The 27214-nt window shown below is 43.3% G+C and overlaps 1 protein-coding gene across 12 annotated transcripts in view; it reads right to left on the bottom strand.

The window, feature by feature from the left end:
* Positions 1 to 27214, bottom strand: part of herc1 (HECT and RLD domain containing E3 ubiquitin protein ligase family member 1) — an 87280-nt gene that overhangs the window by 33270 nt on the left and 26796 nt on the right. For 3 of the 12 annotated variants that reach the window (XM_079663639.1, XM_079663630.1, XM_079663636.1), the window contains exons 24-59: positions 26769 to 26889; positions 26586 to 26637; positions 26418 to 26483; positions 25054 to 25325; positions 24668 to 24883; positions 24414 to 24534; positions 23719 to 23956; positions 21355 to 21527; positions 20924 to 21079; positions 20712 to 20818; positions 20108 to 20218; positions 19850 to 20020; positions 19498 to 19737; positions 19172 to 19255; positions 18049 to 18608; positions 16485 to 17109; positions 15875 to 16148; positions 13705 to 13915; positions 13444 to 13610; positions 12325 to 12441; positions 11576 to 11831; positions 11022 to 11143; positions 10707 to 10933; positions 9690 to 9958; positions 9100 to 9152; positions 8778 to 8978; positions 8441 to 8615; positions 7586 to 7853; positions 6279 to 6492; positions 5428 to 5687; positions 5216 to 5343; positions 4567 to 4700; positions 1637 to 1837; positions 1369 to 1499; positions 1068 to 1291; positions 82 to 202 (exon numbers count right to left, since the gene is read on the bottom strand). In XM_079663639.1, coding sequence (XP_079519765.1) covers positions 82 to 202; positions 1068 to 1291; positions 1369 to 1499; positions 1637 to 1837; positions 4567 to 4700; positions 5216 to 5343; positions 5428 to 5687; positions 6279 to 6492; positions 7586 to 7853; positions 8441 to 8615; positions 8778 to 8978; positions 9100 to 9152; positions 9690 to 9958; positions 10707 to 10933; positions 11022 to 11143; positions 11576 to 11831; positions 12325 to 12441; positions 13444 to 13610; positions 13705 to 13915; positions 15875 to 16148; positions 16485 to 17109; positions 18049 to 18608; positions 19172 to 19255; positions 19498 to 19737; positions 19850 to 20020; positions 20108 to 20218; positions 20712 to 20818; positions 20924 to 21079; positions 21355 to 21527; positions 23719 to 23956; positions 24414 to 24534; positions 24668 to 24883; positions 25054 to 25325; positions 26418 to 26483; positions 26586 to 26637; positions 26769 to 26889 — 7066 coding nt within the window. The remainder of the gene's footprint in view (positions 1 to 81; positions 203 to 1067; positions 1292 to 1368; positions 1500 to 1636; positions 1838 to 4566; positions 4701 to 5215; positions 5344 to 5427; positions 5688 to 6278; positions 6493 to 7585; positions 7854 to 8440; positions 8616 to 8777; positions 8979 to 9099; positions 9153 to 9689; positions 9959 to 10706; positions 10934 to 11021; positions 11144 to 11575; positions 11832 to 12324; positions 12442 to 13443; positions 13611 to 13704; positions 13916 to 15874; positions 16149 to 16484; positions 17110 to 18048; positions 18609 to 19171; positions 19256 to 19497; positions 19738 to 19849; positions 20021 to 20107; positions 20219 to 20711; positions 20819 to 20923; positions 21080 to 21354; positions 21528 to 23718; positions 23957 to 24413; positions 24535 to 24667; positions 24884 to 25053; positions 25326 to 26417; positions 26484 to 26585; positions 26638 to 26768; positions 26890 to 27214) is intronic. The other 9 variants (XM_079663640.1, XM_079663641.1, XM_079663634.1 and 6 more) reach the window with 8 other exon arrangements.

Raw genomic sequence — 27214 nt, 5'->3', positions numbered from 1 at the left:
AGCTTGCCTCCATTACAAAAGTAGTATTGCAAATTAATAAAAGAAAAACATAATCTCAGGTTATTATTTATGAATATGTACCATGAATCTGGGTTTTGCTTCATTCTCCCACCATCCCTCCAACTCAGAGGAAACGGATTCTGGGTAATTGCAGATGTTTTGAGGAACAGTCCAGACTGAGACCAGGCCATTCTGGCAGCATCTGAAAATACACAGAGACACATTAAAACCCACAATAAATAGTATTTCATGTAAATATATCATCCATGTGCTAAAAAGGATACCACAGATGAGAATGAAAATGTTTCCTTGAGAATGCAACTTAAAACATTTCAAATAGGCCTGTTTGAATGTTAAGTTACTGTTGTAAATAAGCCGATACAGTTAAATCCATATTTGGAGTAGGTAATCAGATCATTGAATGAAGTAAAATAAGCAACACCACTCTTTAAAAATACCCACGTTAAAGTACTGTATTCAAGGTTCTTACTTATTTATTAAAGTATTAACAGCAAAGTTCATTGAAAGTGTTCAACTCAAAGTATTTGTTGTTGCAGCAGAATGGTCCAATTCAGAGTTATAACAGTTGGTAGTTATTTATATTATATGAATATTATTACCGATGCACTGCAGCATATTACTGCTATAGCTGTAAAAAAAACTTAAAAATATTTAAAGTAACTCGTATTAAGATTTGATATCAGATCATTAATGATTTAGTGGAGGAGAAGCCAATTTGGATTCAAATTGAAACAAGCAATAAAGGGAAAGTTCCTCAAAACTGTACCCAAGTACAATACTTAAGTAAATGTACTTAGTTACTTTACATCACATCTAGCACATAAAAGAGCCTTTGAGAATATTGCCCATTTTCTGCTCATAATGACTGTATACCTTCTTGTAGACAGACAGCAATATTGTCACATTACCAAAGACAAAACGGTAGACAGGCATTTTGAAGGATCTCATTTAAAGGATGATGGCAACATAAGTGTAGGATGTGAAGAGACATCTCATAACCATTCATCCAATCAGTGAGTGTAATCAAGTTTTTGTAGACAACCTACATGGCTAACATGTTGAGGGTCTTTGGGCCACGCCCCAGCAGGCTGCACCAGGCCACACCGTTAACAGGGGAGGGGTGTCTCAGACTCTGCAGGCAGCGCCAACCAGAACCTGAGTCGGAGTCAGAGTGAGGGTCCGGACTGGCCCACAGCTTCACCGTCTCCTCTTTGGCACAGGTCAGCAGGATCTGACCCGTGGGACTCCACTTCATGCTGGTGATCGACTCCTGGGAAAACAACATGCAGAGGAGTCAGTCCTGAGGGGAACTTCAAGAAAGAGTAGAAATAAGTCGAAATAGTTTACCTTGTGTGCATCAATGACTACGATGGCTCCTTTTTCTAAGGGCTCTTTGGACCCTATCAGCAGCTTGCCATCTGCGTAGCCCACAGCGAAAGGCTTGTCCTCACTGTACCAAGCAATGTGCATCACTGCCACTGAGGGAGGAAGAACAACTCACTTTAACAGATGCAGTTTTACACTTCTGACAATCTGTCCTTTAGACTGTCTTAGTCGAACACATTCCCAGAGAAATACATAGATGTAGCCCTTATTAAAAGTTCCCTTTCCCTACCATCCTTCCTGTAGCAGTGCTCCAGCTCGGTGCGGTGCATGCTGGAGGTGTCCAGCACCTCGATGAGGCCCAGAGACCCGTCCATTCGTCCCACCAACAGCATGTCCTTTGGTTCCCCGCACCACAAAGACTCTGCTTCCTCTTCAGGCCAAGCCAGCGCCGATACCCAGTGAGGCTGCACGTCCAAAATGCCCTTACCACCTTAAAGGAGAGGTCACAGTTAGTGAGGAGCTATCACCCCGGTCATTTAAAAAAAATGGAGGCCGTTATTAAAAAGGGAACAAAAAAGCTTGAGCCTTAAATTATTAACTTTGTAATTAAAAATGTTATGAGAAATTAAATTGAAGGATCTGAATGAGTTCCTACTTTAAGGAGGATATATTATGCTAATTGTCAAAACATGTATTTAGTGTCTGTACTGTCACATGTTTGCATGCTTTTAATGCTCAAAAAGGTGCATTATTGGTTAGCTATTCTGCTCTGTTGTGATTGGTTAACCGCTTAGATGTCCTGCCCCTTAGCCTATCACGCACAATGTGTTGGTGCACAAGCCAATAAAAGGGCGAGTGTTATTTAGTGATGTCACTATGTTACGGAAGTAAACAAAGGAATCCAACGGAGGCGTTTGTGGCATGGGGTGGTTGTGGGGGTGTGTGGGTGTGGGAGAGAAACTACCTCTGGAGGGAACTTTGGGATTTTAGACTTTGCAGGCCATTTACATGCACAAATACCTATATAACACACTACAGGCGGGGGCACACCTCATAAAGCATAAAGGGCTCCTTTAATCGTCACACATTTCTATATCTACACAACATTGCACACAGTGAAATGTAGTCCCTGCACTCAACCAACCCTGGTTCTAGGAGCAGTAGGCAGCTATTGTGGCAGCAACTGTCTAAATACCATTAAGGACTGGATGTCTAACAACTTCTTGCAGCTTAATGCAGACAAAACAGAGGGTCTCATCATTGCGTCAGACAGTATAGCTCCGAAAGTTGCAAAGAGTATAGGGTCCCTTTCCTCAGCTGTTCGGTGCAATCTATGAAATCTTGGTGTGACATTTGATCAGGCAATGCATTTTGATCAGCATGTTAAATCACTGACCCGTACATGCTTTTTCCATCTCAGAAATATTGCAAAGCTCAGGTCTGTTGCGTCATTAGCGCAGCTTGAAATGATCATTCATGCTTTGATATCATCGCGGCTGGATTATTGTAACTCCATATTCACATTTCTCAACAAGTCATCTCTAAACCGCCTACAAACGGTCCAGAATGCTGCTGCCAGGCTGTTAACCAGGTCCAGCAGGATTGCACACATTACACCCATTTTTAAATCCTTACATTGGCTCCCAACTCGTTTTAGAATTGATTTTAGAAGCTGCACAACGCACACATTTAAATAAACGGGAGTGAGTGAAACAGAAATCATTTCTACTCTCCTACCTAAACACAATTAAAGCAAAGAATGGCACTACATATATATGCTTATTTATTTCATTATAATTGTATTCCTATCACATCCACTACTCCCCATTGGCTGACAACTTTGTTATCACGTCCAATGGTAGTTTTATGAAATGATCTTTTAAGGTCCACTATTATACTGTTTTTCAAAAATAGGTAACACTCTATATTAAGGTACAGAAATTCACCATCAACTAGTTGTTAATTAACATGCATATTAGCAGTTATTACATGTAGAGCCCTGCGTGGAAATGTACTGGAGTATATATGTGACCTTCTCCATCCTTACATTGCAGTAGGTCACTTAGGTCTTCAGACCAGGGCCTACTGGCTGTCCCACGGTCTCGTCTAAAAACTAAAGGTGACCGTGCCTTTCAGCTGGAGCTCCAACACTGTGGAACTCTCTCCCTATAGACATCCGCTCTGCAGCCTCTGTAGAAGCTTTTAAAAAACTACTGAAGACCTATCTTTTTACATTGGCTTTTATTTCTATTTGAAATGTGTGTGATGTATTCTGTTATTATGTTTGTTCCTTTCAGGACTCCACGTAGTCTGGGTTTTGTTTTTATGTTGACCTTAAATGTATGCCTCATGTGGTTATTGTATTCATGTTTCTGTGGTCTTCATTTTAACTTTTGTTCTTACTTGTGAAGGACTTTGTGAAATCTATTTCTCTGAAAGGTGCTATAATAAATAAACAAACATATTATTATTATTTATTATATTGTACAGGGGCCTGGTGCCTTGTTCAGAAGTGCCCAGAAGAAAAATGGCTCCTTTTCAAACTAGGTGCCTTCTGGGCTTTGACACAGGGATCCTCCATTTCCCCCAAGCCAAGTCCCAACAGACTGTGCTACCTGCCACCCATTTTTAATAATGGGAATTGCACAACAATGAAGTTAAATGATAATACACAGACACAGCTACATTTTAAGAGAGAAAATGTGCTTAGGCGAATAAAAGTGATTTTTGGATGTTCATCCTCGAGGCGATTGAAAGTGTGAGGACAGATGTTTCAGGCTGGTGTGTGTGTGTGTGTGTGTGTGTGTGTGTGTGTGTGTGTGTGTGTGTGTGTGTGTGTGTGTGTGTGTGTGTGTGTGTGTGTGTGTGTGTGTGTGTGTGTGTGTGTGTGTGTGTGTGTGTGTGTGTGTGTGTGTGTGTGTGTGTGTGTGTGTGTGTGTGTGTGTGTGTGTGTGTGTGTGTGTGTGTGTGTGTGTGTGTGGAAAGGAAGTGATCATTGGAGCACATTCAGAGCATCTACTTTTAATGGGGAACTATAACATCTTAATGCCGTCTCATTCATATTCCGCTGACCTCACACAGCACTGAAAAAGCTGGGCCACACCATTTTACGATCAGTTTCCCTCATTAAACTCAAAAGGAGCGTATCGTTAACATGTCGTATAAGTAAATTGAAACAGAGCAGTTACCCCGAAGGAGCTATAAAAGATACATTCTTACCATTAACTTGCCAGATGTTGACCATTTTGTCCATGGCAGAAGCCAGATACTTTCCAGTGACGCTCCATGCCAGAGGAGACATGCAAGGGTCGCTGGGAGATCCTAAACCTGACATGCCCTCCTCTGAGCCATCACTGATGAGAGAAAACAGAATAAACACCAAGGACAAGAGAGCTTTGAGCTGCAGGAAAAACAAAAGTCAAAGAATAGGACATCACCTCATAGTTGTTAATGGGAAATATTTAAACGTACTAACACCTCATAAAGTTTTCATGGGCAAAGTGTTTGGCAGTTAGCATTCATTTGAATGTACTGTATGCCCAACATGAACTTTTTATTAGCTCTGCGTGGTCTTTTTTAAAAGGAGCCCTAGATTTGTATTTAGTGTCTCTACTGTGACATGTCTCCATGCTCTAATGTTCAAAAAGCTCTTTATGTGTCTCATGCTGCCTGTGCTGCAGCACCTCTTTTCACCCTCTGTCTGAAACCAGAGCCCAGTCTGCTCTGATTCCATCTAAGAATATTGATTTTGCAACAAAATGTCGATAGAAATGTATTTTTTATGCAAAAATATTGATTGTTGCACTGATTTACACTTCAAACTATCAGGAGTAAGAACAAGAGACTGGAGTATTTGAGAAAGACTTACTCCTTATTGAAGATGCAGGTCTGCTGGAGGGTGTACTGGTTCTTGGTGACGTTCCACATCCTGACTGTCCCATCATTGCCACTCGTCGCCAACAGGCCTTTCTTACTGCACCACCCACATGTGATGACCTAAGGGAAATACATAGATTTGATTTAACCCCAAACAGTTTATAACCAAGCTAGGGAACCATTCCTAATCCTGTAATGACTCACTCTGCTCTGGTGAGCCTCTAGCTTGATGAAGGAGCACTTGCGCAGGTCCCCAGCCATGTCGGCGAAGGTCTGCGGTCTGTTCTTGTTGTTGTCCCGGTCGTGGGCGGCCAGCGTGCGAACCAGCTGCTGCGCCGCCCACTGACGGTGCTGCGAGGACAGCCTGGAGGACAGGCAACAGGCCGCAAGAGCGTTGGCCAGCTCCAGAGGCCCTACAGCGGAGGGATTATGGGAAGGATGGGCATATAATTGCGCAATTAGACCTGCTCGATACGGAACAAAAGGTGACACGATGGCCCGATGAGTGAGAGAAGGGACAGAAATGAAAATGGCAAACATAAAAACGAAAAAGGCACAGAAAAAACCGAAAAGTGACAGAGAGAGGCAGTGCCAAGGTGGCAGATGCATGAGTCAAGTGTGTATGAAAGCCTGGCATACATTACTGGTGAATTATGCCATAACTACATATGTTACAAAAATACATGAAAATCATCATGAGGTGATTAAAAATACATAATTAAACATTGCCTTGACATTATATGTGTTAAAAAAACTGATGGGATAGAATCACCAAAATGTAATAATGCAGTTTTTTGTTATTCTTCCCAGAGCAGGGAACTGTTCAAAGTAAAGTTATATTCACAATTAATAAAGGCAGTGCTAGTTACAGATTTGTAATTACCCTTATGAGAGTAAATGTAAAGTATGGAAAGAAAACTACTTATATTATATCTACTTACTTATCATAAATACTACCAATATAAAACATAATTGCAATAAGACGAGTTGAATAAACGCACATCGACAGTTGGATAACATGGAGGACCATCTTCTGTTCCCCTCAGTCTACAAACCTCTTTTCTCCATGTCAGCCTTGTCATAGGCAGGTCTAAGTCGGGCCCCTTTATCTGCAAGGAGGGCCACCAGAGCCTGAGTGACCACGAAGTTTGGAGACGTGACAAGTTTGTTCTCCTCGGCCACGCCTCGCAGGAAGCTGGGCAGGAACTTCCTCTGGATGGGGTCGTCCACTGTGGTCAGATTCATGCCGGTAGCTGCGGAGATCAGGTTCTGGAAAGGAAAGAGGTATTGGATTATATAAAGAGTATATGGGGCTGCAGCGTTACTTTTTAAACAGGTTACTCAGGGAATAATAATAATGATACCGCGGGGCAACTTTCTAACCCAATTGCATCAGAGTCAGGCCATTCATAAATCCAATGTGTTTTTTTCATAGTTGACTGTTGGATCATTTTTACATGCTGTGACATTTAAGAATTGTTTATTTTTCCACTGCGTCTGCTAACAGTAAGTGAGAAGAAAGGACTACCGTAATTTTCGGACTATAAGCCGCGCCTTTTTTCGACGCTGCGGCTTATATAACGGTGCGGCTAATCTATGGATTTTTACAGCTAACGGCCACAAGGGGACCTCCTAAATCTATGGATTTTGCAGGTTACAGTCCACTACCTTTAACTCTATGGGCTCTATGGCCGGTCCGCGCCCCCCACCTTTAAGCAGCGGGTTCCAGCAGGAAAAGCTGGAGGCCGGAAAAGAGTGAGACAGGTAGCGCGCAAAAGTAAAAGTGGAACCGAGAGTGGTACGAGAGACAGAACGAGAGCAAGACAGACAGACATTACGAGAGCGAGACAGTTTGTCCCTGTACCACTGGTTGAAAACCACTGCTGTAGATCACTGCTGGTACGTGCGCTGGGAGCGCACCATTTAAGTTTTGAAAGTTGAAAAGTTTGTGTGTCTGAAACACTATGTGATACAGTACAGTTTACACAGCACAGTACATGTTCTGTAGCTACTATTGCACTAAATGGTAACACTTGAATACGTTATGCAAATATGCAACTTGTTTGTTGAAATGTTAATAAATGGGAGCTTCCTCAAACAGCCATCTCTTTCCCGACAATCCCCTCTGTGCTCGAACCCTTACATATGGTAATTAAACATTAAAACACCTGCGGCTTATAGTCCAGTGCGGCTTATATATGTACACATCATTCAATTTAGCTGCTGCGGCTTATATTCAGGTGCGCCTTATAGTCCGAAAATTACGGTATTTACTGGGCAATATAACTCTTTCAAAACTAAATACAGCTTAAATCAAGCCATGATAAACTAAATCAGCCGAATGATGAGTTACATGATGTACCTGAGTGCAGAGCTGCACCAGCAGCTTGGCAGCGTTGGGGCTGTTGGAGGCCAAGCAGCCCACAGCTGTGCTGAGGTAAGCCAGACAGGAGATGGGTTTGCCCGATTTGGCGGCCCCGCGGGGCCTTTCAGAGTGACCGGAGCCCGATGTTGCACTGGTGGAAAGACCGGCTCTGCCTGCAGCCGCCAGACACATCAGCCTGACCAGAGTCCTGATGTCAGTCAAACCCAGAGACTCCAGACCGGCGGCCAGGCTGCAGCTGGAGCCACTGTAAGGGAGGGAGAGAGGGGGGAGTATAGAGGAGAAGGGAGGAATGAAGAGAGAGGGAAGCCATGTATTACATAACAAATAGAAGGATATTCTATTTTCAAAATATTCAAATAATCTTCCACATCTTCAACCAAAAATGTAAATGGAGAAAATATTTTACGAAGATCACTGCGTTATATCTCACCTAACTTATTGATTTTGAAATAGCCAGTCTTATTAAGTGATAAACAAGGAAATAGGTTGCAAATATTTTATCACATCAACACAAGTTGAAATACACTGTGCAGTACCTGAGCAACTCATTTTGTCTAACAAGAATCCCAATTTCATAGTTGTAATTATATTATTTTGGTGCATAAGAACCACTTTTCTATACTATCATGGCATCTTTGCCCAGGTTGTACATTTTAAAATCTTAGAAGTAAGAAATAAGTTGTACAAATAGCCAGAAAACCTATATATATCTGGAACTGCTATTCATCCAACATGGCAGGAGAGCACATTACAAAGCTCCACATGCAGGTCTATTACAAACACCCAGGCCCAGGCAGTGTGTAGGCATGTTCTTGTGTTGATGTCAATTACCTGACAGACAGCAGGGACAGGGCTCTCATCACCATGGTCCTGGCCAGCAGCACCTGGGCTGCAGCCGTCACCCTCCTCAGCGCCATCACCCGGTCATGAGGGTTCTGGAGGGCCGCCGCCTGCTCGCCGAGGGTCACTCTGCCCGAGGAACTCTTATCCACCGAGGTCTGACAGCCTAAACACAAACACACACAGAAGCTTAAGAGATGTTCAAGATTGGTTCTACGACTTATTAGCTTATATTCTGCAATTTTAAATAATTCCATTGTTTTTTGTAGAGAGAGCGTTTGTGTCGCTAACTTCTTCATTGCACCACTCTATGGGATCTTCTTCACACCTATTTGCAGCAGGGTCTCTTCCATGCTGTTGGTGGCTGTCACCATGGCAACAGAAGCTCCAAGAGGGTCGCTGTCTGGAAACTGGACAGCCTCTGGGACGATCTTCCGCTCACTGAGACCCAACGGTCCGACCAAGAGCTCAAACTCCTCCTCTCCCGTCAGCTTCTCATCTTCGTCAACGTCAAGCATGTCCCAGTCCTCTGTAGCGGGACGGACAGACATCAAATATAATTGTAATCAAAGCCAAGCAAAAAGGTCTGTGTATTACTGCACAGAACGTTGGATTTTGAATTCAGTTTGACATTTTAAAATCGACAATACCTTCATAGACACTGTCCTGCTTCCCCAGGAGGTCAGGAGCTTGTCCCTTATACCTGTGAACATGTCAAAGAGAAGATTACATGACAATTCATCAGATTCATGTATTAAAATATAACCGAATGTCTGATGATTTCAACATGACAAACAGTTGTACAGATGTACAGTACATGTATGTTTCCAAACAAGGAATTAAAGCTTTTAAAAGTGGTCTGGAGAGTTACCCGTTCCTCAAATCACAATAAAAGAAATTATAATAATAAACAAAAGAGAACACTAATCAAATAGTTGTAATCATACGAACCCGAGTGCTAACGTCTTTGCTAAAAAGAAATTGCCATCTCGCGATTGAGCGCTGCGTTCGGCGTCTTCTTTCCTAGCCATTTTGGGGTGCTGTTTGGAAGCACTTTAAATTAAGAAAACCTGACTTTTCAGGAAAGCACTTGTGCAAAGCTTGTGTTTTGCCGCATGAACAAACCAACCTAAAGCGGTCCTCTTTGTAAGCAGCTTAGATGTAAGGGCTAATAACGCTAAGATACAGTGAAGACACATATGCGCTCTCATGTTCACTCGATCTTCTTGGGTGTACCAACCTCTCCACAATGGGGACTTTGGCTTTGCTTTTGATGGCCAGGTACTTCTCTCTGCAGCCTCCACACAGCAGGTAGTAAGGGTTTCCACTCCCACACTCCCCTCCAAACCAGCCGTCTACATAGGAGCCGTTGCTGCGGTAACCTTGCCTGTTGGCGCTGCGACCGCATCCTGGGTGGCTCTTCTTCATGTGCTGGTTGAAGTTGGCGACGTTGGCCTCACACAGCTCGCACACCACAACTTCATCGCGATCATCCGTTTCACACACGTGCTGTGAGGTGTGGTGAAATGACAGAGTGACACACACATTCACATAGATGAAGACAAACAAGACAGAGTTGTTCAGAGCAGCAGGTAGGCATCCATGCGGTGTGTTAGAAATCAACAAAAATCTGTTCCAAGCAACAGCCAGAGAATAATCATGTTGTTAGTGTTAATTCTTTCATTCCATGCCAGTTAGATCAGTAGAGTGAGTGGGCTCTTAGAATAAATATGCAAGCAAGTGACTTTAAAGAGGACATATGCTCATTGTCAGGTGCCTCTACTGTGACATGTTAACATGCTTTAATGTTCCAATAGGTCTTTATTTTTCTCATACTTCCTATGCCTGAAACCAGAGCCCAGTCTGCTCTTATTGGTTAGCTGGTCGTCTCTTGTGGTTAGCTAACCGCTTAGAGATGTCCCGCCCCTTAGACTATCAAATACAATGTATTGGAGTGCTAGCCAGTATAATGGCTAGTGTTAAGAAGTGATGTCCCTATGTTACGTTTCAGGCAGGGTTGTCTGCGAGAGAAATTTCTCTGGAGGGAACTTTGGGATTGTAGCCTTTGCAGACCATTTACAGGCACAAGACAAGACAAGACACTACTGGAAAGGGAAACCCGCAAAAAGCATAAAGGGCCCCTATATGTAGGCCTTTTAGCGTGCACGTATAATTTGAGCTAACTGTGAGAAGGGATGTAGGTAAAGAGCAGAATGGAGTTGGCAGCCCTCTGGACAAAGCATAAAGTCACACACACCCATGTTGGCCAGTCCAGTACCTCCGGGATCCACATTCCCAGAATATCCGTGTCGCTGGCCAGATCTTGGCCGAACATGGCCTCCATGGTCTCCTCATCCAGGTCCATCTCCAGCTCTTCGTCCAGGTTGAAGTCGTAGAGGGCGCCGGGGTCCTGCTGCTGCTGGAGCGACGAGACCTCCCGCCGTGATTGGCTGTGGTGCGCCTGCACCGAGCGGTACAGTCCTGCTGAAGGGGAGGAGGTTTAAAGTAAAGTGAAGAAGCGGGCGATAAAGTTATAAGGAAAGGTAAATGAGGCTCTTGTGGAATTCCTTACCAGCGCGGGCTAACAGCGTGCGTGCTGCCAGGTCAAAGCGGTGTTTCCTGCCTGCAGCAGAGCGGCCTCTGAGCGGACCGCCACTGGAGGCCGATGCATTGTCCTGCTCCAGACCCTCAGGACTACAAAAGAACACAAATAAATGCTTTTCAAATATTGAATATACATTACAAATGTTAAATCTTCTGGCATTCAGGATAGGGTAAGAAACTGTAATATTTATAATGACGTGGTATATGATTTAAACTAATGTACATCATTCATGTCTACCATGATTCCAAAAGGAGAAACAGACTTACAAAAGCCTTAACATCATTCTGAAGGTAATAGATACTAGACAATGATACTATTCTCCCTTCTTGTTTTCTCATGCCATGCAGATATCTTCATTCAAAGGAGAATGATATAGAAGATATATATATGTGTTGAGTTTTAGGCTCGTACGTCATTTTTGGATCTTTCTATTAGAACATGTTTACATTAAAGCATGTAAACTGTTGTTCTGAATGTATCTTTATTCGCTTTATTCAACCCTAGAGGAAAAGCTTTTGTACCTCTCGCTGAAGCCCTCCTCCATTTCTGATGCATCAGCACTGGCGATGTCTCCAGGAGAGACCAGGTAGGGGCTCCTGTCCAGAGATTTGCCTCCAGAAGAGGCTGTTGCTCCTGGACAGGACGAGTCGGAGCCGTCGCCGCCGACACCACTGCCTCTGGTGTGACCCTCTTCATGCTCCTCCTCCGTGCCGGGATGTTCTATCATCCACATGGCCAGCACCGTGATGTTCTGAGCGTCTGCTTCTCCACTGGCACCTGAGTTAACGGGTACAGCACAGAACAGCACAATGATGATCATACTACACTATGTATAGTCTTACCAAACACTTTTTGATCCATTACCAGCTGTTCCTGTACCAATCTGTAGTCGACTGAAAATAGTGATAACTTTTCCCCCTTTTATTCCATGTTTTCAGTCATCACCATCAAGTACCTTGTAGTGCATTTAATGTAGTTTCTGTTGTGTTTGTATTTAAATCTCTTTTAATGTATCCTTTTTTATTAGTAGTTTTTGCACAAAGACCCAATTCAGCCTGTTGAATGCAAACTTACACAATCAATTGTTTCCTTCTATGTGAAATGTGTTGCTTTTCTGTTTTACATTATTGTGACATTTCATTATTTGTGATTGTAATAATGCAAGCATTGTTCTCCAATAACCATATATAGTCGATTTTATAAAAATAAATTTAAAAATGTTTCAATTAAATACAATTTGAAAAAAAGGGGGCATGCAACTCGGACTGACCGGTGGCTTCCAGAGCTTTGGTAATCTGCCGCAGGGAGAAGCCCATCTCCAACAGGGGCACAGCGATGGCCGGGGGAGGGGGGGATGTGGACAGCCTACTGCTGGGGTCCGACAGAGCTGAAGTAAACAACACCACCACAATTAGTACAAATCTGTATGTGTTCGTTATACTGGAGCATGAAATAATAAGAATGTCCTTAGATTTAAACAGCAGCCTTTACTCAAAAAGTGGAATTATGTCTAACAATTAAAGTTACACTTAGGAAATACGTTTTATTTTATTTACTAAAATCAATTGTTTGCCTCCTTATACTCTTACAAATGTGTTTCCTTTCTCTGAAAATATTTGAATATATCGATATTTTTTTGAAAAGTTTAAAACCTGCTTTGTGATGCGTCAGACTCTATTGATTAAGACTGTCAGGTTACATTAGTCCATTGAACTCATCGTAGTTTCACTTTGCATGATTTATCAGAGCAGCGGTTTGCAATGTCACAAGGGGAAACAAATCTCAGTTTTTACAAGAAGTAAAGGTGGACATATGTAAGGGAAAATCACTTTTGTTTTGCCAATGAGAACACATTTGACCCAACAGAGAGAACGGAGTTAAATGGGTTAAATATTGGAGTTTGTATCATCAGCTCTCTGATGTTTGCATCAGTGACTGTAATCTGACAGAGCTCTTTTAAAGATGAACCAAAGGGGAATCCCTTGTCATGAACGATATCAGTCTTCAATGGGTTTGCATTGAATCCAAACCAGGGTCAACAAGCTACAAAATTGTTTGCCATTGTATTTTGTTTTAAATAATACTTTATTAATATCATTCTTTTTTAAATCAAGTTTAGTAAAACTTAAGTTACAACTCCCCTCCATTGTAGCGCACTTTTTCTAGCACATGATTTTGGCTTTTGTCACATTTTATTTCACTATAAAAAACAATATTAATTTGAGATTTCTTCTTTTTTTTTTTAAAGTTATTCTAATAGGCTGCAACCAACAATTATTTTCATTATTGATAAATCACATGCACATTATTTTCTCGATTAATTTAATGAAGTTTGTTGTCTGAAAATTGTCTCTCGATATTTACACTCATGGCAGTCAGGCATACTTACAGGTACCCGTCCTGTTCTGTTGTCTGGAGGGCTGGGAGTCGGGGGAGGTGAGACTCTGACTGCGGCCCACCTCGTCTGAGGGGGAGGTTGGCAGAGAGGTTACTGGGGGAGTCTGAGCTCGCCGGGTTGGAGCCAGACTGGTAGTCGGGTAGCTTGAGAACATTTGCCTGTCAGAGAAGCATTGAAATAATCATCTCGATTGAATCATACATGAGAAACAAGGCTCGTCAACTGACAGTATGTACAGCCATCTGTTCTGACCTGAGGAGGCTGAGAGGCATGACACCCGGAGACTCTGATGCAGGGACAGTCTCTGTGTCTGTGACGGGGGTGGTGGCAGTGGTAGTGTCCTCCAGTGAGGAGCTCATGAAGGAGGTGGTGCTGGAGGCAGAGGGGCTGGTTGTGACTGGAGTCTGTGCCAACTGCTCCCCCTCTGTACCGTCCCCCTCCCCTTCAGGCTCACTTCTCACTCCTGAGGAAGGGGTGTAAAAAGACAGACAAAGCTGAAAAGTTATTGTTATCTTTTAAGAATTCCCAGCAGTAATAAACAATCACATAGAACCATCATCAGCTGCTCACCGGACACTTTAGGATTTTACCCCAAGTAGTAAAATCCTAGCTAATTTCCCAGTTTTAGGACTCATACCGGCACCACTCTATACCACCTAAGCCAGGCCTATTCAACTGGCGGCCCGCGGGCCAGAACCAACTCCCGAGTGGCCCAGCCTCCCGTAGCCAAATTCCTACACTAGTACAGACCATGAACGCAACACTCCGCGTTGCATAGAAACCACCAAACCACAACGCAGCACGTTTTTTGAAAGTGCATCTAGTGTTGCTAGTAACGGTGGTCCTATGATAACAACTCTAAAACATGTCTCTCTCAACTCTGAAGCGTAAACAGAGACAAAACGGTCATTGATCTTGTGGAGCAGATCCAAGTCAAGCTGGACCTTTTCGCGACCGACTTGAGCAAGGGTCGGATGCTGCATTTTCCGACGCTCCCCAAACACATCACATCTCCGGCACAAATCACGGATGTGATGACAGATTTCATTGCGAGGTTGAAAGAGAACTTTGCCGGTTGATTGGATGGACTTGCTCTGCCCACAGAGGTGATGATGGGCTTTGCCAGAGACCCCTTCACTGTTGCAATAGAGGGGGACGTATCAACCAGAGCAAAGGAAGTGGTCCCCTCCCCTGCATCGACAAGGGGAATTATACACTGGAAGTTATTGACATGCAGCGCACTAATGGGCCAGCGAAGTTTTGGAGTGATGTCAAAAAACAGCAGTTCCCTAACGTTCAGAAAGTAGTGATCTCTGTGCTCAGTATGTTTGGATCAACATACACATGTGAATCAAGCTTTTCACACATGAACTCTATCAAAAGTAGCACTTGCTGCTCCCTGACTGACAGCAGTCTTCACCAATGTCTTAGGATTGCATTGACATCCTATGAGCCAAAAATCACTGCTCTTGTTCAAAACTAAAAATGTCCCTTCTCCCATTGAGAAAGTCAGCGATGACAAATCACAAATGAGGTGATAGTAAGCACCTATTTACTATAGTAGACGTGTACTGTAGTATTCATTCATATAGTTACCCGTATCCCTTGTTATGTGTTTGTGCACCGAAGGGTAACTTGACAGTTCTTTCTGTATTCATTTAAATGCACTTTTTAATGTGTCTGGGTCAAATGTGACCAAAACGTATGATTTTTTTGTTATTACTTGAAAAGTGAAAAAATAGTATTGCTACAGTACTATCTCTTTGTGTTGCATTGGAGCTCTTTAGCTGTTTTTTTTGTATGTGAGGACATTTATTAAGACTGCTATTATTGTATTCATTAAATGCACTTTGTGATGTGCCTGGTTCAAAAAACATAACCTGAATATTTGACTTCTAAAGCAAACAAATGTAATGCTACAACTGTGCACTTTCTTTTCAGATTCTGTTAAATTAATGCTAATTTGTTGTGTTTTTATGCACTTTTTGACGTACCTTTGTTAGATGAACAATGAATAAAAATTGCATGTTTTTCATCGCAGTAATATGTGTTGGTTTAAAATGTGTCACTACCCGCTTTTTACAGGCCGTTGAATGTCTGGCCCAGCTGAATTTTGTAGTTATAAAATATGGCCCAACTGAATGTGTAGTTGAATAGCCCTGACCTAACCCAAGGCTAGCAGAGAACTGAAACTTCGTAGGTTCTTTAGTTTCTCTTTTTAACAGGTCTTAATAGCACTCCACTCTGTTTTCCATTTTATAAACCCCCCCCCAAAAATGTTTACCTACTGTAATCACACCGTATATGTAAATAGTATCCTGTGTCTATCATTTTAAACATAGGTTGGTGTATTAAGTTTTATTCTATCTTATATATAGATTTTAAATGTCTTATCCAATCTAAAATGTTTATATATTCTCACCAGGCTTAGCTTTTCCTCCACTGGGCTCCTCCAACAGCCCATTCACAACAAGCTTGTAGATCATGGCCTGTGCCCGCTCCAGGTCTGCCAGGCCCAGGGCCCGCTTGATGGGGGAGCGCATCACTGCCCTCTTCACCATGTGGCGCATGAGGAACTGCAGAGCCGCTCGCATCTCCACCTCTTCCTGGCACACCGGCGAGGTGGCAGCTGTACTCCCATTGGTGCTGGCATTCAGATCAGCGTTGTGCCCGCTTGATGCTGCGTCCGGTAACACCTTGATGTTACAAGAGAGGATAAGTTAGCATACATCTGACCGATATTTGACCTGGATTGATTTCAGGTAAGACATTTGACTCACATTATGTGTATTTGTATTAGTTTTGATTGTAAAAGAATAACATTTTTGCAAGAATGCACACATTCACTTCCTCGCAGATAATTAGACGATGAGACTGATACTTGAGCACAAATCTCATCGTCTAACTCTTAGCCGGAAAGCCAATAAAAAATATTTCTGAAAATGTTGAAAGGTTCTACTATAACTATGTTGACTTAAAAAGGTTACTCCTACAACTGAAGAACATAGAAGTGATACAACTGTACCAAGTACCTTTGGTATTAACAGCAGCTCAGCATACTTGCTGCAGCTGAGCAGGGCGCTCAGGGCCTTCATGGCTCCCAGGTAGAGGTAGGAAAGCTGCACAGCATGGATTTCCGACTGCATGGCGATGGAGGAGGGAGAAGTCTCGTGACTACGGGAGCCGTGCTCATGGCCTTTCTTCCTGCTTCCCTCAACAGGAGTGTGAGGAGCTGCAGTGAAGAGGGTCTCATTTCCTCCGCTCACAACAGAGGAGATTTCGCTCTCTGACTTTGAGTTGGGTGCTGCATGTGCCTTCACCTCATCAAGGCTGTGGGACACACGCATGTCAGAGGTGTTTGGAGCTCCAGATGCTTCTTGGTTATCTTTTTCTTCGTTTCGGTTGTGCCCGTCGTTCTCCGCCTTGTCTTCGCTACCCGTGGGCTCGTGCCCGGTGGAGGCCGCGTTGCGATGCTTCTTGTCGTGGCGTCGCGCGCTGAGCTTGGTGGAGGTTTCCTCGTGGATGCTGGTGAGGTAGGTGAGGTCCAACAGCAGCGAGGCGGTGAGGCCGCGGAATCGTGCCACGTCGAAGGGCAGCGGCTCGCAGGGTTCCAGGTTGTACAGCGGAGTGTCACTAGGCGACCAGAAAGTTGGGAAGCTTTAATAGAAGGGAGTGGAGAGTGAAAGGAGACAAGGGAAGGAAACACAAAGTGAGGGAAAGGGCACGAGAGAGAGCACGGCATGCAAAACAAATCAAGAGATGGAATGTGTGGAGACCAAAACCTTGATCGATGATTTAATGGGCCATGCACAAGAGTTATGGATTAATGACGCGAGGGGCAAGTCAATAACACCAACATTGAAATAGTAAATAAGAGCGAGGGAAAATGAAAAGGTGATTTAAAAGTAATGAGGTGGCTAATGCAGTGTCAGAAGAATGTGAGTACAGGTGAAGAAACATTCAGCTCCAAAGGTGTTTTAAGATAATTTTAGCCATGTAGTCATTCATGTAGTGCTGATCAATGTTTGCCTAGGTCAGTGGTTCCCAACCTTTGCATACAGCTCTGTGTGTTTTTTTTAATTTAATTCAAAATCGTACTATTTAATCTGTTCCTTTTTTTCAGTTTTTCCTTCTTGCATTTTCTCGGCCATTGTTCCAATAGTTTCGACTGCATATTATTAAAATGCTAAATGAGGCTGTTGACTAGTTATCGTGTCCTTATTCTGTGAGGTTTAAACGTTTTCTTGCACTCTATAAAATCCAGAAAGTACAAACTTAACGACAAGTCAAGCAATTGCAACCCCACATGGTTGGGAACTACTGGCCTGGACCAGTCACATTATTGTCGAATATTGAATTATAAGAGATCATGTGATCCTTATCTTTTGGAAATAACAAGGACTTTCCCCTTGTTATTTCATAACTAAGTAAAAGTATGGAGGCCTTTTGTCATGAAATATTGTCAAAATCAAAATAAATGTATCAGCAGCTGACAATTAGTTAAAAATAATTAAACATACTAGCAGCGTATAGACAAAGAGAAATGTCAAAGACAGGTGACAAAAAGATGCCACAGCAAAACATGTGTGCCGGTACCTGATGGTGACCTCGGCCTCGTCCCACTGCACCTTGGCCGAGGTGCTGCCCTCCTTCACCACGCCCAGCAGAGTGGCGTGCCTCCCGGTCTGCTTGTGCACACATCGCCCACCGACGCGTAATCCCGCATCCGCCCCTCCGATCACCGACAGGACCGGCCACACCTCCGTACAGAGCGTCCTGAGGTGGTGCTCCGACAGCTCTCCCAAGCCATGCTGTCGTCCGTGGCGGCCCCTCTCCTCCTCCGTCCTCGTGGGGGTTTCTTGGCTCTCGCTCTGAGCGTCGTGCTCCTCGCGGCTCTGCACCGATCGGCTCTTCTTCAGCCTCTGACCTCCACCGCTGCCGCTTGCACTGGCAGACTCTCTGAAGCAGAGTTTGATCTTGTGGAGGCGCTCCGTCATGGTCTTGTTGATGCAGTGGGTCCAGTGGTCTGTGCGGTGTAGGATGCGGATCAGCTGTGTGGTGGCCTCGGCCAGGACTGTGGCCATGGGGCTGCAGACCGGGTCGCCAGGCAACAGGTCTCGAGGCGTTCCCCTCATCTGCATGTCACAGATCTTAACCTGGAATTTTTTTTTTTAATAAATAAGCTAAATATACATACATAAATACAATATGTGTATACATAATAAGTTGAATGTAATACCATAGAAATATTGATATCATGTTTCTTATAAACATATATTAGTATCATGTTAATTTACAGGTGCCTCTTTTATCGTTTCTTTTCTCCAAAGAAACAAGACTAAAAGGACAATGCACATTAAACAACATCAATGTAAAAGGTGTTGACAGCTCATTTGTTCCCAAAGACAATTTAGGGGACATTCGATTTTACATCCATGTGTGTCCAAAGTGTCCCCACTTCAACATTTTAATTCAGAACAGACTTTTGTGGGAAATGTTCATAATGAGCACATTCATTCTTGAGGTCTGGCCATAAAAGGTCACAGTGACCTTGTCTTTTGACCGTGCTGAGGCAAAAGATTAAAGATAACAGATCTCAGCCCCAGGTAATTGTTGGGTCACTCTAAACACAGTCGAGCAAGACGACAGAGGTTAAATCCCTCATACAGACGGAGAACAAGAAGGATTTTCAGTCAGATGGACACTTGTGTTGTCTTACCTTCTCCCCTGGGTTGCTGCTGTAGAACATCACACAGGGATAGAGCTCTGTGGCGTCAACATCCTCAAAGGCTAACTTTGGTTCCTGTGGAATCACAAGTTAGCAGTTAGAGGTGGACACAGGACAGTGAGGCCATAGAAAGCTTTTCTAAATATCTTTTGTTTTTATGTGAAAGTGCATGAAAGGTTCTATATAAATGAAGTAGATTTTTATATTATTTGTATTATTTTAAGACACTTATAATCAGTGTTTGAAATTCAGTTTTTATTCCACATGCCACTTGTGTTGTTGAAGCGCTTCGAGAGGTTGTGTCTTGCGTCTCTCACCTCTCCGTTCTTGCCGAAGGAGATGGTTCTGGCCTCCATGTCCAGAACACAGGTGATGAAGTCTCCCTGCGTGAAGCTGCTAAGTGTCAGTGTTTGTTCTCCATTGTGATAAAGATTTCCGCTGTATGCCCGGTACAGCCACATGTCAGACGTGGTGCGGTGGTTGAAGTCGTGCACGGGCCATCGTGAAACGCCTACGCACGTACCCTCGTTGCCGCGGTTCTCCTTGACGATGTAAAACTACAAAGAAAAAAAAATCAAATGTGAAATGAATGACATCGATTTTGATTAGTAAATTCTGAGTTAACCGGATGCAGGGTTCCTCTTAAAATATATATAATGTTCTTATTACCTTCCACTGGTAGCATCCAGAGGAGATACCAGTGGAGGCCAGGCCGTATCCTTTCCCCCCACTGCCATGCGTCAGCCCCTGGCCATTTTCCACCACACAACACTGAGCCTTCTCTGGGTCAAAGGACACTTCCTGGATGGGAAGGTTCTCGTCCTCCTCTTCTGCCTCTCCCTGTGGAATAAAAAAAACACGAGTCACTCAAACAACAATTGATGATACAGAAAGGTTGTTAGGGATAGAGAATGGGTTGGTTTGTACCTGTAGTTTGAGTTCCTGAACTCTTTCTTTAATCTGAATGGAATGTTTGGCTTGGGCAATGGGAGCCTCCCACATGCAGTCAGACAACAGGGCGAAGAGGCGCTCAACAACCTAAAGGAGAACAAACGGTATTAGCTCACTGACTGTTTTAAGGGCTTATTAAACAGCTTAGTAGAATACTCAATTCTGATTGGTCAATTTGGACATTGTGCTGTCCGCCCTTTTCCATAGCAGAGCTTGCTAAAGACGCTCGTCATATCAATCAGCAGAAAGAAGTACGGTACATTTAATGTCAGCTTTGGCAAAAAAACACATGCGTTTTCAGAAAACTCAGTGAGTTGGAGGACAAAGAAATCAGCAGAGAGACAGACAGAATGTAAACACTAAAGGGAACACGGTATGCTCTCAGTGCAACAGACTGGTTCATTGAAAATAAATGTGAACAGACTTTGACGCAGAAAACGTGCTGCTGTATTTTTAAGTCAAGCAGGTGTCAAGAACATATTGTAAAAATCAAAATGTTATCAAATTAATAGACTTATTTCTAAGTGATAATAAGCGGGATATCGGCAGGGAGCAGGTGCGTATAGTGATAATAACATACCTGTGTGACTTGGTCGTCTTCCATATTGGCCTCACAGGCAGGCAGGACAGCCTCCAATACATGAAGAGCAAGGAGCCGAGTTCTTAAGTTCCCAACCAGAGGGACCCCTAGCAATAACCAACCAAGAGTTAATGTCTCAGCTTTGTTTTTCATCAGATTAAGTACTGCACATTTATAGCAGTTAAATGATAAGGTACATAAGGTGGTGGTACCTGAGCAGCATTTCTGTGCAGCTATGTTGAGCAGCACTTCAGTCCATTTAGGGGAGGCCATCTTGGACTGGATGGCCTTCGAAGACACCACCCTCCTGAGGAAAACCAGGAAGTCTCCAAGGTGGAGCTCAGCAGTGTGCTGCTTACGGAGCAATGCTGAAGAAACAAGACGACACAATTATTACATTTCATGGAATAAAAACCTTCATTGTTGACAAAAATGTACAAGGTTCAATCTTATCATTTAGGAGCTTTTTTTCTCCACATTTATGTTAAATAATGTCTTTGATCATAGCTATTGTTATTGAAAAACCAAAACTGAAATACACCAATACAGTAGGTTGTATTTCCTATCAAACACATGAAGGACAACAGAGCCCACTCATCAGGTGACTGAAACTGACAAAAAAGATAAAGAACTCCAGGATCACCTCTGAAGTCTTTCTTCTCAGAGTCAGCACTGTCCTCCTGTTTGTTGTCTTCTTGCTCTTCCCCAGGAGAGAGGAGACTGACTCCTGCCTGAGACAGCAGGTTCTTCAGCTGACTGCATAGCAGGTCCAGCAGCGATTGAACCACCTTAGGACTCAACTTGTCTGCATATGTCCTGCAAAACAAAGAAAAGACACAATGTAATACTTCCTTAAGGCCAACAAAGTTTCTAATCTCAACCTCATTCCTCCAGTATTAAATGTCCCAAGAGAAGACACTACGGGTGAATATGGTATTTTTTTAAACGTTAAATCACTCCATAAACCCAAAAAGAACCGTCATAATTTTTATAATAATAAATAACTAATACATCAATTAAATATTATTAACAATACTATAGCTGTGTCCCAATTCAGCGGCCGCATCCTCCTGAGGATGCATTCGGAGACCGCATACGTCACTTCCGCCAAACGAAGGCTGTCCCAATTTAAAAAAAAGACAAGACTCCTCCGAATGCGGCCCGCAAATGCAGCCTTCTTTCCCCAGATTTGGAGGATACTCCGCGGTGTACCATATCCCAGGATGCAACGGGTGACTGTGACGAATTAGTTAAAAAATATATATATGGCTTGTAACGTCCCATCAACGGCTACAACGGTTTCAGCTGGATTCGTTTTTAAATGTACTCACCCAAATAGTAAACGACATGAAAGAAAAGTAAACCTATTTAATTTGTGTATTTAAATATACGGGCAATTGGAGATGTCTTCTTTATATTACATACATAAAATAATATGAAGTGAAAATATTTCTAAACCCTGTTTGGTTTTCATATTGTTGGGATTCATTATAAATCTAATTTATTTATTTAACTGCTTTTGTTATACAAATCTTACTGCAACAATTTTGTTTTGATAGGGAGCAAGGAGCAGACTGCGCAATTTATCCAGATGCGCGGGGAGAATGAAGCCCTCTTCACGGCGGCCTGTTGCGACCTCGGGAAAATAATTTAAACATATTATATAACACCAAAATAAGTACAGCTAGATCTGACTGCATATTGAACAGTTTTGAAAACAGTTTTGAAAACCGTTTGAAAATATTTTGCCTAGTGTCAGAAATTATTACTGGCACTTGTGACTGCAGCTGGTTGCTAGGTGACGGGGGCGGCAAAATGTAGGGGTAACTGCCGGTGACGTACAAGGACATGCTCCGTAGACCGTCTCATTTCGCAGTCCGCGGCGGACCTAAGCTGGGTCCTCCGCGGACTGCGAGGCTGGGTCCTCAGGAGGACCCAGCCTCTGAATTGGGACACAGCTTATATTATTACTCACATTATGACATTCTGGTTTTGTATTAACAGTTATCTAAATATGTATGTTTTGAATTAAAATCAGGTAAAGACAAATTCAAACTTTTGGTGAATTTACACCTATCATGCTATATTTAAATGATATATTGTAGGGCCATACCTATAAGGTATATTTATACGTCTGTTTTCAAAATACCAAACAGATCATGCATTTTAGCCATGCCTCATTTCGCTCTATTTGCTGTTCTCCAGCCCTGTTTTTGCAGGGGGCTGATTCTGTGAGCTGCAGCTGACCACGCCCCCCTGCAGGAGAGGGGACCATGGTTTGAGATCAGCTGCTGGGCTGTCAGAAGAGGGGGAGAAAAAGAGATCTCCGTCCTCCGTGTTTTATTATATGATTATATAGAGTCATTATTCATTTCTTTTAAAGCTCAATAAATAACAAAGAAGACCTTTGACCGGCACTTTTCTAATTTTGTCCGGAAGATTTAAACTTTAACGGACATCAACTGAAACTCTGCCGCACGGTGCCCTCGTTCCTTGGAAGAGGCGGAGAGGTGGGTGTTTGTCATCTGCTGGTGGACAAAACCGGAGAGAATTACAGGGCTTGCCTCGACGGGGAGGGATTGCATTGAATTATAGCAGTGGGAGCAAACGCTTGAAGGCCAGAAGGGCAACCATGGCAACCATGCGAGGGAAGTCTTCTTCGCTGCTTTTGTGGCAGACTACAGCGCCACTTACAGGCCTGGCATATGTACTACAGCGTCTCCAGCGCTTTCGAGTTGGAATGGCCGGCCGTGGCCCAACCCCACATTCCCCTGATAGGTGGAGAGTTGGCCCAATAGCCGTAGCGCCACTGTACTGACGTCAGTAAAGTGTTCAAATCTGGATCAGTTTTTATCCGATTTGTTGCAGCCCCATTTTGCATGATAGGTCCCCTTTAAAGGAAATGTTAAAACACCATTCGACAAAGTAAGTAAAGCAAAGCCCAAATCTCTCTAGATGGATAGTGAAAATCTAAGTGTTTCCTTGTAGCGTGCCGCCCATCTCTTACCCAGTGCTGATGGCCAGTATCTGCAGCAGGCGTGTGGAGGCCACCTTCAGGGCGGTGCTGAGCTGGGACACTCCGGGTTTCTGCAGCAGCTGGAGCGGCTGCCCTAGCATGGTCTCTGTCCCGCAGAGTTGCGACAGCACGTTGAGCAGCCCGCTGGAGATGGCCAGGGAGACGTCCACAGGCTGGTAGCGAACACTCAGGGCGAACACCGTCACCAGCAGGAGGCGCTGCTGGGCTTCTAGTATGGAGAGAGGACAAGAAAAAGAGATGAGACAAAACCAAGTACCTAGAAAGAGAGGCAGGTGTTAAAGCAAATGTCCCTAGTGGCCAAACGGTGACTTACAGTCGGAAAGAGACGTCTATTAACCAGCAAACTTTTTTAATGATAGTCAACTTGCCAGGATGAAAACTTGAATAGCTCTTGTTTTAATCATTAGTTCCTAAAATGTGTTGCACTATGCAACGCACTAATGCACTAAAAGCTGAATCCAGAGTTATTTTCCCTCCCATTCACAAAATAAGTGCTTCTTGAAAATTGGGCCATTTTGACTTCATGTACGACTGAGAAATGTTCATAGAAATAAACGGGTCCACTTCTCCAACTCGTAACCCATAACAGACTGGGTCCGAACAAGTAATGCCAATAAATCTTAAGGTCTCCCCTGCTGGGTATGGACAATAGAGGTCTCCATTACCTATGTGGTGCTTGTTTGCCTGCAGAGCCCTCTCCAGTGTGACAGACAGTTGCTGGTAGATCTTATGGACAGCTGTCTGGATTTCCATCTGGAGGCTCCTCTTAGCTGCTTTTACACCATCCTGCGAAAAAAGAAGGATGCACCAATATGTAAAGATGCATATAAAAGGGTTTGTACTCTATTGTAAATCAAATAGTGGGACATCTGCAAACTGACTGGAAGTGTTTATCAGCCAGCAGCTATCAGCCTCCTACCTGATAATGATGTAGCTGCACGCTCTCTCTCTTCAGCCCTCCGGTGCCCACGGTGCCGAGGCCAAAACAACCCGCCAGGAACTGCAACCTGACGGAGGTGAGCAGGGAGGAGGACGGGAAGGCACCGCTGGTTCGATCTGCATTGCCGGGCTGGCTGCCCTTCTCCTCCATGCCAGAGATCAACACGACGATCTGGTGGAGCGCCTCCAACCGCAGCTGGAGATAAAACACATTCCAGAAGTCAAGTGGATATTCTAACAGGGTCACAAGAACAACTCTTGGACTGTATTTTACTCATATTGGCTGCCCTATTACCAATAATATGTTGCTACTTTCAGAAAGTCTAAATAATTAGTTGGATTCAAACTCCTGAGAGAACCCCACACCTCCGCTCTGCTCTGCTGCTGCTCCATCGCCAGGATAGTGGCCTGTGGGCTGGTGGACATGCTTTCTTCCGGCTCCTTGAAGGCTGGAGCCAGGCCTATATCGCCACTGATGAAGCTGACCATGTTGTCGATGAGAGCGTGGATGCCCAGCGAGCGGCTCAGGTCCAGTTCTGACTCTTCGTAGGAGAACGCCGAGCTGTAGCTCCGCTGGCGGCTCAGTTTGGCGCGGAACCAGGACTCAGCCAGGGAGTCTGGGGAGCTGTGGAGTAAGCCTAAAGACGGGAGGATGAGGAGAGGAGCCTTTCAGATGCATTAAAGCACAACAGAACTCTTTTGATGGATGGACCATGTTGCTTAAAAGCACTTAAAGCAGTGCAATGCATTATTGATCTATAAGAATTCATCAAATGGCCATATGCTTATTATACATGCTGGGCTGGCACAAGTCTTAATCATCCATTATGGATTCAGATATAATGTGTTTCTCCAATTGGAGTAACCGTAGTAGCTGGTGGGCAAAACACAGGCAGCGCCAGCGACAATATTACTTAAAAATGGATGGTACACAATTTGAGCATCCTCACCATGGTGTAATCTTGTGTGGTAGTAGGGTAAACACATGTTTCGTAAGGAGTAGCAGAAATAGCGCTACAGATTTCCAGAAACACAGAATCCCCTTCTTTAATGCGTTGTGCGTTACCAAACCTGTTTATAACATAGGCGACTGACAACGTTATTTTCATTTAATTTTTTCAACCGACCATAGCCGTGTATATATCAAAGTTTCTACTCAAATAAGATTATAACAGAAGTTTGAACCAACCACAAAAACACTTGTCTCATTCATGGACTCACGGCATCGCTCCTCTCCATTTAAAGGGGCCCTATCATGCTCATTTTCAGGTTCATATTTGTATTGTGTGCCTCTACTCTGACATGTTTACATGCTCTAAATGTTCAAAAGCTTTTGCCCACCATTGCTATGCGCCTAAACAATCAGTCACCCCTAAAACTACTGAGGAAAACGCTGCAGTCGGTTGATAAGTGAAATGGTGACAGAGCTAGTGTTGCCATATTACAAGTGAAAGCACCAACAATAATCTGCAGTGATGATTTATCTAAAAAGGTGCGACTGGTAACTCCATGAAAACTCTGAGGGGAGTGAGCCTTCATCTTAGCAGAAGAATGACCTGCTATTAGTACTATCAGCACATATGTATGGTCTTTATTCATTCTTGCCCTCTATGCATTAGCACAGATAATAGAATATGGAGTAAAGCTCAATGCAAGGCCCTCATCATGATAGATGAATGAAGAGGCATCACAGTCATGGAAGTATGGTCTAACAAGAGGAAGAAACATGCCATCGTTTACTTGCTTGTAGCTCCTCTTGTGTTTGGGGCTCAACTGGCCCAAGAGGAGCAAATAAACTATCCACACAGGAATCAAAAGACAGAGAGACAAGAGTATGATTGATGCCCTGTATCATCCTCACTCCCAACATTAAACAGAGCTTTTCAAATTAGCTTTACCTCTCTTTTTGTGAGAAAACGCCAAGTCCAGGTCAACATTTCTCCTTCCACTCTGAAAGAGAAAACAAAGACCGATGTAGCTTTACAATCCAGATAACTCTTTGTACAGATCTGGAATACATAAATATCTATGCCGAGAAAGATTTGAGTTTGTGTGGAAACAAATGTGTGTGTGTGCTCTACCAGAGTGTAACCCTCTTCGTCTGACTCGGGCTGGGAGAGGTCCGACTCGCTCCTGGACTTCATCAGCCTGTAACTCGGGCTGCTCTGCACCGAGCGGCTCTCTGCACTCAGACTCTCACTCCTGCAAACACACAGCAAACTGTTATTTATCCTCTTTATCATGCCAATACCACACCAGTAAGAAATGTTACAGTTTTTTCCCCCATTGAATATATATATATATTTTTTTTTTTTTACATATATATTCATATGTATATACATATATTACTACTTCTCTTTATGTCTATACAAATATTATATTGCTGTGTACATTACAACAAAATTATTTAACACTTATTTACATCATTTTAGATTATAATTTCACTTCTGCCCTAGTATATGCTTTAAAATGCCATTTTTAATTAAGTTATTTTTCTTTATCTTTTAGTAAATACATATACACACAC

Source organism: Notothenia rossii (genome assembly GCF_949606895.1).
Source record: "Notothenia rossii genome assembly, chromosome: 2".
Taxonomy (NCBI): Eukaryota; Metazoa; Chordata; class Actinopteri; order Perciformes; family Nototheniidae; genus Notothenia; species Notothenia rossii.
The sequence above is the reverse complement of the archived record's forward strand: the minus strand, read 5'-3'. Positions and strand labels throughout refer to the sequence as shown.